This window comes from Cajanus cajan, chromosome 1, assembly GCF_000230855.2.
Source record: "Cajanus cajan strain Asha chromosome 1, NIPB_CcT2T_4, whole genome shotgun sequence".
In the NCBI taxonomy this organism is placed as follows: Eukaryota; Viridiplantae; Streptophyta; class Magnoliopsida; order Fabales; family Fabaceae; genus Cajanus; species Cajanus cajan.
Window position 1 is genome coordinate 78,505,638 of NC_138517.1, and position 11,210 is coordinate 78,516,847.

An 11,210-nucleotide genomic window follows, 5' to 3' on the forward strand; every position below is an offset into this window, starting at 1 on the left:
TTATTTAGTTAAAAAAAACTTTTAGAAGACTAATACAATGACACATATATTAACACTTAATTTGAATATGATTAAATTTTTCAAAGTAATTATATTTTAAAAAATATTTTTTAGATAATAAAAAGAAAATATATTAATCATTTCTTTCAAATACACAATATTTAAGGAAATAGTTTCTTTCTTTTAGTGAACTTATTATGTTATAAGTTATAACACCAAAATGCATGAAAATTGATTTCACTATTATTGATAAATACATAAGGTGGAAAGAGTTTAAATATTAATGAATTTGAATATTAACCATTCATTTAAATTACACATTAAAATCATACTCTCATCTTTTACATGATAAATTTCCTCCCTCCTCATAAATACCCCCATATAGGTGTTATATTCCATACCTTCCTTCCTTCATCTTCTTTTCTCATACTCTCTATCTCCCTAGTTCTCTATTTTTCTTCTCTCATATAATAACCCCCATAGTTTACCAACTCAATAACCACCTTAATTTTCTTCTTTCACCTCCTTGAGTTCCCATTCATTGATCGATTCATTCAATTATAGGATCAAATATGGTGGCTGCTTCCCCAAAATCCATAAGGAGCGAAAAGATTTTACCCATTGAACTTCCCGTGGTGGACCTATCTGCGGAAAGATCCATGGTGACAAAACTCATCGTGAAGGCTTGTGAGGACTATGGTTTCTTCAACGTGGTTAACCATGGTGTCCCTCGTGACACCATAGCCAAAATGGAAGAAGCAGGCTTCGATTTCTTTGCCAAACCAATGGCCCAAAAGAAACAGCTTCCTCCTTATGGCTGCAAGAACATAGGCTTCAATGGAGACATGGGCGAGGTCGAGTACCTTCTACTCGCTGCCACTCCTCACTCCATTGCTCACTTCAAAAACATCTCCAATGTGCCATCAAACTTCAGGTACGTCTACTCTTTCTACGTATTTCTAATTCTATCGGTAAGAATACCAAAAGGTTGCAATAACTCATTCTACACGCTTAATGTCATTATCCAACACTTTCACATTTATTTGCATTTTGCTTTTTTGTATACAATAATATATATCAATGGGAATACAATCTAGAACTTTTTGTAATCTATCTGGATTTTAATTTCACTACAGTTGATTCTAGTTGTTCATTTTTTTTCTTATTTGCATGTTTAGTTTGCTACATCATCATACTTCTCCTTTAATTTTGTCTTCTAGTTCAATTCAAGATGAATTCTTAATCTTAAAAGAATTGTGATATTAATAAAAATATTCAGCACACTGATGTCATTAACCTAAATTCAAAAACACTTATAAATATGATAAGTAATATAATATAAAAATAAAAATAAAAAATTAAAGATGTTAATTGGGTATATTTTATTTTATACATATAGGTAGTACGTACTAGTCTTGAAATAAATTGAATGCCTTATACCAATTCGAGCAGGATTTTTTCTCAAATGAAAAATATAGGTAGTCTCTACTTAAAAGAAAATAATAAATGTGGCGTTGGAGTTTTAATTTCATTTCATTTTTTATTGCACTTTTTTTGTGATGATGTGGCCAAACGATGGACAAGAACTGCAGTATAAGAAAAGTAACAGTTGGGGGGTGACAAGGTTGTGAGTCATGAATAAGTAAGATACGAAAAATAATGGATACACGCGTCTCTCTTTACACAATCATCTAAATAAAATAACAAGTGGGGCTATAATTTTTTCTCAGGTTACTTTACATTACACGCACCAAATTTTTCCGTCCCCCATTTTTTGATTGAAATTATTTGCCAAGGGAGATTTATGCGAAAGTGTAATTATCATTATCATTGTCAAAACATGCAAGATGCTATATGAAGTAAGAAAAAAATCGTATTCTGTAATCTGTAATATGAATATAACCTTAATTATAACATATAATTCAGACAAGAATATATATTAACATCACAAAAGGAAAAAAAAAAAGTTTACACGGGAACTGAAGCACCCGATAAATTATTATTCATTTAGTAGGATATTTGCTGTTGATATATGGACCAGGCTAGCTAATAGTATGTTCTTGCTAGCTTCAGTAGTGAATATCTCAGACTAAGACTTGAAGGATTTTTATAAATATTTATTTATTTACTTACTATTTAATTTTTTTAATATATTGTTCAATATATTGTTTATAAATAAAAGTGTTTATTTTTGTATGTGTATTCCTTTCACATGAAATGGAGTGTAATACTTTGTTATTTTGCTGGCTTGAAACTACGTACCTTCCTATGAGTTGTATCTGACCAACGTTATTCCCTCTGTGAGTGATGCCAGCACGTTGCTAGTGGTCCTTCAATCTGCATTATCATACAATTTGAGCTTGTCCCTCATTCTATTTTCAACTCTACCTGCAAAATAGTAACTGTGTATTTCGTTTCAAAGGATTACAATTTATTTTACTTTCAGTTCGATGTGATTTTAGTAAAATAATATAAATGTTTGGTTATATTATTTTGGGCACCCCATTTTAACAACATTTTGTTATTGAGTTAGAAAAATTACATTAACTTTTACATTAAACTTGCTTTCAACTAAGGCAAAAGTATCCTAATGTAAATTATTTTGTTTCGGAATCTTTTTTAAACCAAAATTAATTTAATACAAACTAATTTTGTATTATTGCATAAACTAGAATTGAAAGAAATATATGTTAAGAACAAAGATATACGAGATTGTGTTAAAATATAAGTTGAGAAGTTTAAGGTAAAATACAAAGTTATTCTTTGGGTTAAGGGTACAATAGAAAGAAAAGAAATGAGAAAAAAAAAATAATAAGAAGGATAAAACGTAGAAACGGAATATAGTGTGTTCTTTGAATCCATAGAAATAAGGGGGGAAATATTTTTTTTTTCCTCTACTTGGTTTGAATGAGGAAAATGATATAGATAAATTATATAAAAAATTATACTAATTAAAAAATTTAGTTTTCCACTCTATTATTTTCTCTTAAATAAATTATTTTTAAAATTTTTAATTTCCATGTTAAAAATTATTTATTTTTTAGAAATTAAAACGCAAAATACCAGTTTCCTTATAAACTTCAAGGAATTGGTTGAGTGGACTGGCATATCAAATTTTATGCCTCCACTCAGGTTTTGAGCTCAGAGCGTTCTTTGAAACATAGGCTTTCTCCTTTCCTAAATTTTCACCTGCAAATGTCTTTTCCTTATTCCAATTCATGCTGTTTAGAGGTGAAATGGGTTCTATGAAAATAACTTTTCCTCTTATTTATCTTCTCACACAAAGTGTGAAAATTTACTATATTTTTTTTATCTCTATATTGATCTTTTTCCCACTCCTTTCAATTCAAACAACCATAATGGTAGATAACAAAAAATTATTATATAGTTAAAGATCACCACATACAACTAGTGGTTAATCTACGAAGTCCATATATATTAAGAAAGTAAAAAACACACACATATATATATATATATATATATATATATATATATATATATTATTTTTAAAAATGATAGTATCATGCAATTAAGTGTGAGCAATGTTCTTAAACATTTTAAAGAACACCCAAAAAATTAAATTAAGATACAATTAAGTTAATCAATATCCCCTGAATTAAACAAAAACACTTTAATTAAAAAAAAAACAGAAATGAATTGATAAAGAGTTACTTTAAACATTTAAAATTATTGTTTTCCTGAAAGAAATGTAAACCAAAATTTTCATTTTTATATTTTCCTTTCTTGGTTTGTTATTTGCTTATTAGTCAACTTGCCTGTTCCATTTTGAATGGATGAATAATGAATTAATGAGCGGGTTTTCTACCCTTGATCAACAATTTTTTTAATAAACTCAAAAGTGAAAATTATGGAAAATGATAGAGACGGAGTTAATGCGAGGATTTATGCAGCATACTTATTATTTAATTGAATATTATATTTATATTCTTTCTAGACTTATATCTAGAAGGATATAATATTAAATAATTACGTAGACTTCAATGTAGTAATGCAACAATTTAATACTCCACCTGTTTCGTGTTACATGTTACTTTAAGAATTTTGATTTGTTTCAATGATATTTTACCCTTATGACAAACGATATCCTTATTGTTACTTCTAAATCTTAATTAATTCATAACTATATATGTTTATTTTGCACATATATTAACAATATTCTCTATTTTTTATTCAGATTAGTCATTTATAGATTTATAATAATATCTTTTATTTATGTTATTATGATCTTATTTTTAGATGATATAAAATATTTAACATTATTGAAAAAAGTTTATATTATTTTCACACAATCTATTTTATAATTATTTATATATATGTGTATATTTTTATTTAATTTTTTAAATTATAAAAAAGAAATACAAGGATAAAAGTTGTGTTAAAAAGATAAAAATAGGGGATGCACGTGAGATTTGAAGTCATTCATGTTGCACATGGAAAAGCAATAGGTACTCCTAGGAGGTGGGATTTCATGTCAGAGATACTCTTTCAAAGTCATGTCAACATGTACAGTGATGAGTTGATTTATTCACTCATGGCTGTGATTAATTTGGGGAAAAGGGAGAATCAAATAGGAAGGTCAGAAAAAGTTTCTGTTGATTGGGTTTCAGATTGACACATATGTATCTCAAATAAATCTAACGGCCAATCAAATCAAAACTGAAAGGTGAATTCTTATGAACAAGTTCGTTATTAATTAATTTTTCTTGCCAAACTCAGAAATAAAATATAAAGCATATGATGTCAGTGAAGTGTCTGGTCAACCAGACCCATACTGGTGGCTCTACCATGATGCAGATCAAAAGCCCCCCTTCTACCATTACTGTCACCTACCTCTCGATTCGTCAAGTAGCTGTTATCATGCCAATATAAAACGGAATATACAAAATAATAATAATTATTATTATTATTATCTTAGTGCATAAGCAACTTATTAGTGAGTTTTACATATAAGATGATTGTCTTTAATTTAAGATTTGATATATCACTAATTGACACGAAGACTTGAAAAATAATTGATATATATATATTGTAATTGAAATAATAGTAATATAATGTGACCGAAGGAAAACATAGTAATTATATCTTGATATTTTACTAGAATATTTTCCATGCAAGTTCTTAAGGGGATTTTAAATTAAAATTATGTTCTTACTATAAGTTCTCTCATTGGATAAAGTAGAGCTATCTTTATATGCTACAAACTGTGATCTTACATATAAGAAGGAGAAAAAAAAAAGAATTGATACATTGAAGTAAAATATAAGGATTCTTAAATCTAATAGGGAAATAATGAGCCTATATAGAAAGTAAAACAAGAACCTAATTTGGATTATGACCTTAGTTTAAATACTCTTTTGATACTCATTCTTTTTTTTTTTTTTTATTTGTTTATCTTATATATTATATTTACATTTTTCTTCTCTCTTTCTTATGTCTTTGTTACGTTACGTGTTATATTTACACTTTTTATTAATCTTTTTTTTTTCTCTAAGTGTCTGCGGTAAAGAATGTTTATGCACTTTTTTAAGGATTTATATATTATAATTATTATCCACTCTCTCTTTCATTTCACTTTTATCTCATTTTTTTTCTTATATTTTCTTTACTTTTCATCACATAATGTATCACATCTATTATTATTTTTTCTTTCTTTTTTCTCTCCGTTTATGTTTTCTTTTCATCACACATCTCAAAAAAGGAGTACACCATCAACATTTCCTTTCTATTGAAAAAATGAAGTGAAATGTATATGTTAAAGGAAGCTTATTCGGTCTAAATATGACAATGAGTATTCAAAATAAATAAAATTATTGCCAAGTTGTCTTAATATTTTATTCGGTGTGTAACTTTAGTTGGTAGATAGGTTCATTAATTGCCAATATTTGGCCATAAACCAGGACATACAAACCCATACTTCTGGAAGCATTTATACACACATATACACATATAGCAAAAACACATAGCTAAGTGTGTTTGGTTCTGATGTGTGTGACTGTGCAATTGTACATGACAGCTCTACTGTGAGTGCATACACAGAAGGTGTGAGGGAGTTGGCATGTGAGATTTTGGAGCTAATGGCAGAGGGTCTGGGGGTCCCTGACGCAAGGGCTTTCAGCAGGTTGATCAGGGATGTTGATAGTGACTCAGTCCTTAGGTTCAATCACTACCCTCCTATACTTAACAAAGACTGCAAGGACAAGGACAAGGACAAGTCCCCTTCCCACAGCCACACCAAGGTTGGCTTTGGGGACCATTCTGACCCTCAGATCCTTACCATCCTCAGATCCAACGATGTTCCTGGCCTCCAAATCTCTCTCCAAGATGGCGTGTGGAACCCAGTTGCTCCTGACCCTCAAGCTTTCTGTGTTAATGTGGGTGATCTTTTACAGGTATATATGTTCTTATCCCACTCTTCATTGCCCCACAACCTGGTTTCATTTTCCTCACCACCACTGGGGGGCCTCACCTCACCTCACACAGATAACTCAATTGACATGGGAATCACTATAATGTCACTGCAATTTTGGATACACTGTCATTAAGATTTATTAATATAGATCCACTCAAAACTACCTAATAGTACGTACGACCAAACGATAAGTGAGACCTAAAATGAAAAAAATTACATGTTAAGTCTTTTATGAATACACGTGATGTCTTAATTTCCTTTATTAAAAAAAAACTAATATAACAAATATTGTTTTTTGTTAACGAATCTAAAATTTGAGTTTTGGTGGCATTACTCTTAAGTTGGTTCTACCGTGTAGAATAAACGATGTACTAGGGTTAGGGTCATGATAAGTTATTGCTTACATAAGTTTTGCATTTAAAAAACATTTTTAGACACCCATAAGATGTAAACACCTTGAAGAAGATAGAAAAAACAGAGAGAGAAATAAATAATAGATATAAGCGGTGATGTGATATAACAAAATCAGAGGGATAAAAAAAAAAAAGTGTCACTAGAGTGGTTATAAATTTTAGTGTCTAAATAAATGTATGCATACACAAACATACAAAATATATATATAGTACATGCTGAGTTGTAATGGACTTGGATATCTCACTTTCTCTGGACACAAATTTTCATTTTTTTTTATTTAAAAAACATAGATATATGTCATGTTGCACAGGACAACCGACATGTTATGTGCAACGAAGAACTGCTTAAGAATGGGATGGAATGAAAACCGATTCCGGGGATTTGGGGTTGAACAATTAAGGGTTGGTGACAATCAGTTAGGTTTGTTATTTGTGTGCAAGTGGATGATACAAAAAAGGGAAGTGATTGATTTTGATTGTTGTGTTTGTGTGTGATGTCTAAGGTGATGACAAATGGAAGATTTGTGAGCGTGAGACATAGGGCCGTGACCAACTCATACAAGTGTAGAATGTCGGTGGCATATTTCGGGGCTCCACCACTCGATGCATGCATTGTTGCACCCTCAGTTATGGTTACGCCTCAGAGGCCCTCACTCTTCAAAACCTTTACTTGGGCTGAATACAAGAAAGTTACGTACTCTATGAGGCTCGGGGAACGCCGCATCGACCTTTTCAGGAAGTAGAGTGCTAGGTTCTTCAACAGTGCTCAAAAGTGCACTTGCTAGTAATTAATACTACCATACTCTAAAGGTTTTGTTGCCCTTGTGACTTGTGAGGTGGTACTGGTATATGCTTTGCCAAAATGTGCAAACAAGTTTTGGGTTGCGTCAAACTCGGCAAATTAACTTTATAAGGAAAATAAACAAGAAAAAAAAAAGTTTTTGTTGATGGGTAATTGTGTTTGAGTTTCTTTGTGTCCGGGGTTGTTGTTTGTTGTTGTGATTATAAGGGGATGGAGTTTGGTTCTAACTTCTAAGTTATTATCAAAATGTTCTCAAAAGATTGATACCATGTGTGAGAATGCTTTTATTTCATGGAATGATGTTATCGAAGATCAAGATTATCGGGTCAAAATGTTCTCAAGTAAAAATGTGCTCACTGACTGCCATACGTGGAGACTCAATCGATAGGCATTGATATTTTACACGAGAAAATGTAGAATTCCTAACATCTTTTACAAAATTAGAATTTTATACAAGTTCTTAATAATAGCATGGAATTTTTTTTTTTAATATTCGGATAGAAATGGATAAATGTCCCATACGTATAATGAGTATTTTGACTATTAATTTTCAAATATAAATAAAAAATAATTGATAAAATTTATTTAAATGGTAATCATAAGTTAAATTAAATATTTAAAAAATGTTTCAAAATTTTAATTTTAAAAAACTAAAATTAAAGCAATTGATGATATATATATATATATATATATATATATATATATATATATATATATATATATATTCTTACCGGAAATCTGCTGTAGAGCTGATCCGCCAGGTAAGATTGATGAGCCTCCTTCGCTGGGTGTATTGGTGCTCCGAGATGGGGGAGGTACCTGCAAAAGAGACTCCGATGCTAAAGTTAGGGTTTGTATGAGTATGAGTCTCGTATATATCTAATGCACATACCTTTGTGTGAGTTAGGGTTGTCTTGGGCCTTTGGGCTTGAGATAAGATATATCATGATATGATATAATTGAAGGGCGGATCTGGTCTGGGACGAGATCCTCTGAGTCAGGTATGATTCGCTCAAATGTCGGGCTGACGTCATGCACCGCGTGCCCGGGGTTACTTGTTTGCAACACTAATCCGGGCTAGGAGCCTGGGTGCGAAGTACGGTTAGTACACTAGCCCCCCGAGCTCCGAAAGCCGTAGGTTGAGGAGTTAAGACCGGGCTTGCTGGAGGGGGAGCGACTTGGTGCGTACGCTATCTGGAGCTTCGCCACGTGGCGCGGCTGTTCATTTCTGGAAAGTGCGGTCGACGCACTAAAGGAAATGGCGGTTAAGCGATGATGGCTTGCATTTAATGTTTTGTCAGGCGTGCCCCTTGGTCGACACGTAGCCTGGTGGTTTTGAATTTCGGGGAGAGGCTTTTCCCTTTTCTCGCGCCTTTGCCCTTTTCACTTTACTCTTTCTCTGTCTATCGGTTTCTTGCGCACGTCTCGTCTTTGCGTTGCTCCTCGTTTCCGTTTTCTTTGTGTTTTCTTGATGGCTGGCGGTTATGGCGGCAAGTCCTCTGCCTCCACTAGGGGTAGGGTACGTGGCAAGGCGGTGGTCGCCGCCGAGGCAAAAGGGGCGCCTCCGCCCGGAGACTCAGAGCTGGGCATTCCTGGTTATGAGTGGGTCAAACACGAAATGACCAGGTTTGCGAGTGTCTTTGATTTGCAACCGGAGGTCGATGCGCTGTGGGAGACGCACAGGATTTGTGATCCCTCCGTCTCTCGGATGGTCCGACTGGAGCCTTGTTTGGCTGGCGAGGGTGAGTACATGAAAAGGTCTGCTGATCCCCCCTCATTTTATGTATATGAGAGCTTTTTCAGAGATTTGGGTGTTTGCCTTCCCTTTACGCAGTTCGAAAGTGATTTTTTGAACTATATTAATGCGGCCCCCAGTCAGTTGCATCCCAACAGCTGGGGCTTTTTTAGGGCGTTCGAGATCTTGAGTGGAGTTCTAGGGATGGAGGTATCCCTGCCGGTCTTCCTTTCTTTTTACCAGTTGAAGGCGGGTGGTTCGACGTACGGGACCTTGTCGTTAAATGGAGGTAAGGAGGGGGGTCTGTTTACCCCTTATTCCCTTCATATAAAAATTACAGGCAGGAGTTTTTTCGGGTTACTCTTGCTGGTGTCAACCCTTTGGAGGACGGGGGATTCTACTTTGGCGGGCTGCCAAGGTTTCCTTTCTATTGGTGCCACGACCCTGTTGGGTTTCATGGGGTGGAACCGTCGAAGTTAACGCTGTCGGAGACGGTTGCTGTTGAAGCTTTGAAGGCACTTCCTCGTCCGCTGGACTACAAGCTCATCCTATCGCTCGAGCATTCGGCGCACAGGGAGAGAGACTTGGAGGGTGGGTATCTTGTTGTTTTCGTTTAGCTGTTGGGGCTTAATGCCTGCTGATGTGCTCTGATTTCTGTACTTAGGTATTGTGGGAAGGGACCTGTGGTGTGGCTGGAAGCAGCGCTATGGCTATAATGTGGCCGAGCTTGAGGGTCCTGAGGGCCAGGGGGAGGAGGAGGTCTCCCCCCTGAAGATAAACCGGAAGAGGAAGAGGGTCCCGGCGGAGACCGGGGGAGTCGCTGCCCCTCGCGAGGCGGAGGGGGTCGTTCCAGGGGCCTTCGTTGTCGAGGCGGCGGGCTCAACTGGGACCTCTCTATTGGAGGGGGGGGCTCGGGTGGCGGAGCCGGATATCGAGCCCCTCTGCCCTTCTGCTAGAGTGCATGTGCAGCGCTGCTGGTCGAGGGGTAGGGACTATTTGTCACCTTGTTAGTTTTTCCTTTGCATGCTTTTGCCTAGTGTTTCTGAGTTGTGATCGTTCTTCGTAGGTGGAGGCTGTCGTTGGGTTAACTTCCCGAGCCGTTGGCCAGGCTGGTGTGCCTTCTGAAGCGGAGATTCCGACCGTTGGGCGGCTCGCTCCTATTGTTGAGGTGGGCAGCGTGTGGCTGTGATCTGCTACATTGTTGCGTCTCTTGTTTAGTTGGTGAAATTTTTATATATATTTTTTTCTATATTTTTTGTAGGCGGGGAGCACCGCAGGGGTTTCTGATGGTCGAAGGTCACCGGTGGTGGGGGGTAACGTCCCGGCGACTGGACCAGCGGTTGGGCCGGTGGCCTCCTCCTCCTCAACCGATCGTCGTGGTGAGGGCTCTGGTTCTGGGGCTCCGGCTCCTACGCCTGCGACGAGGGTGCCGCCCAAGCGTCCCTACCTTGCGTATCGTTATGCGCAGGTGGGTGCACCAACACAGTTGGAGCACCTGAGTGCGTCGGAGGGGATCGACTCTTGGTGGAGCGCCTCGCTGACGCCTGAGAAGTTTTTTCCGCAGGGCTCCTTGAGTGTGGCCGATCAGGCGATGTTTGAATCCGCCGGGCCCGTGGCAAGTTTTGACGCTGCCCAGATCTTTTTGCAGAGGGGCACGGCCATCGTGGATTATTGGAAGCGCAAATGGTCCCGGCAGCAGGAGGAATTATCAAGGTTGAAGGGCCAGGTGCAGCCCTTGATGGAGGAGAATAAAGTTCTAGCCGCCACTCTGCTCGAGGCGAAGCTGCAGGGGGTCGAGCTTCAGGTGGCGCAGAGGGATCTTGCCGAGGC

General features: G+C 36.2%; 1 protein-coding gene across 1 annotated transcript; it reads left to right on the forward strand.

Moving 5' to 3' along the window:
• The first annotated feature begins 377 nt into the window (after nucleotides 1–377).
• On the forward strand, nucleotides 378–8,102 carry LOC109804232 (gibberellin 2-beta-dioxygenase 2). The gene is made up of 3 exons (XM_020366025.3): nucleotides 378–934; nucleotides 6,035–6,410; nucleotides 7,347–8,102. Exons 1-3 carry the CDS (start codon nucleotides 573–575, stop codon nucleotides 7,584–7,586), a joined length of 978 nt encoding a protein of 325 aa, XP_020221614.1. The 5' UTR covers nucleotides 378–572; the 3' UTR covers nucleotides 7,587–8,102.
• Nucleotides 8,103–11,210: the final 3,108 nt, after the last annotated feature.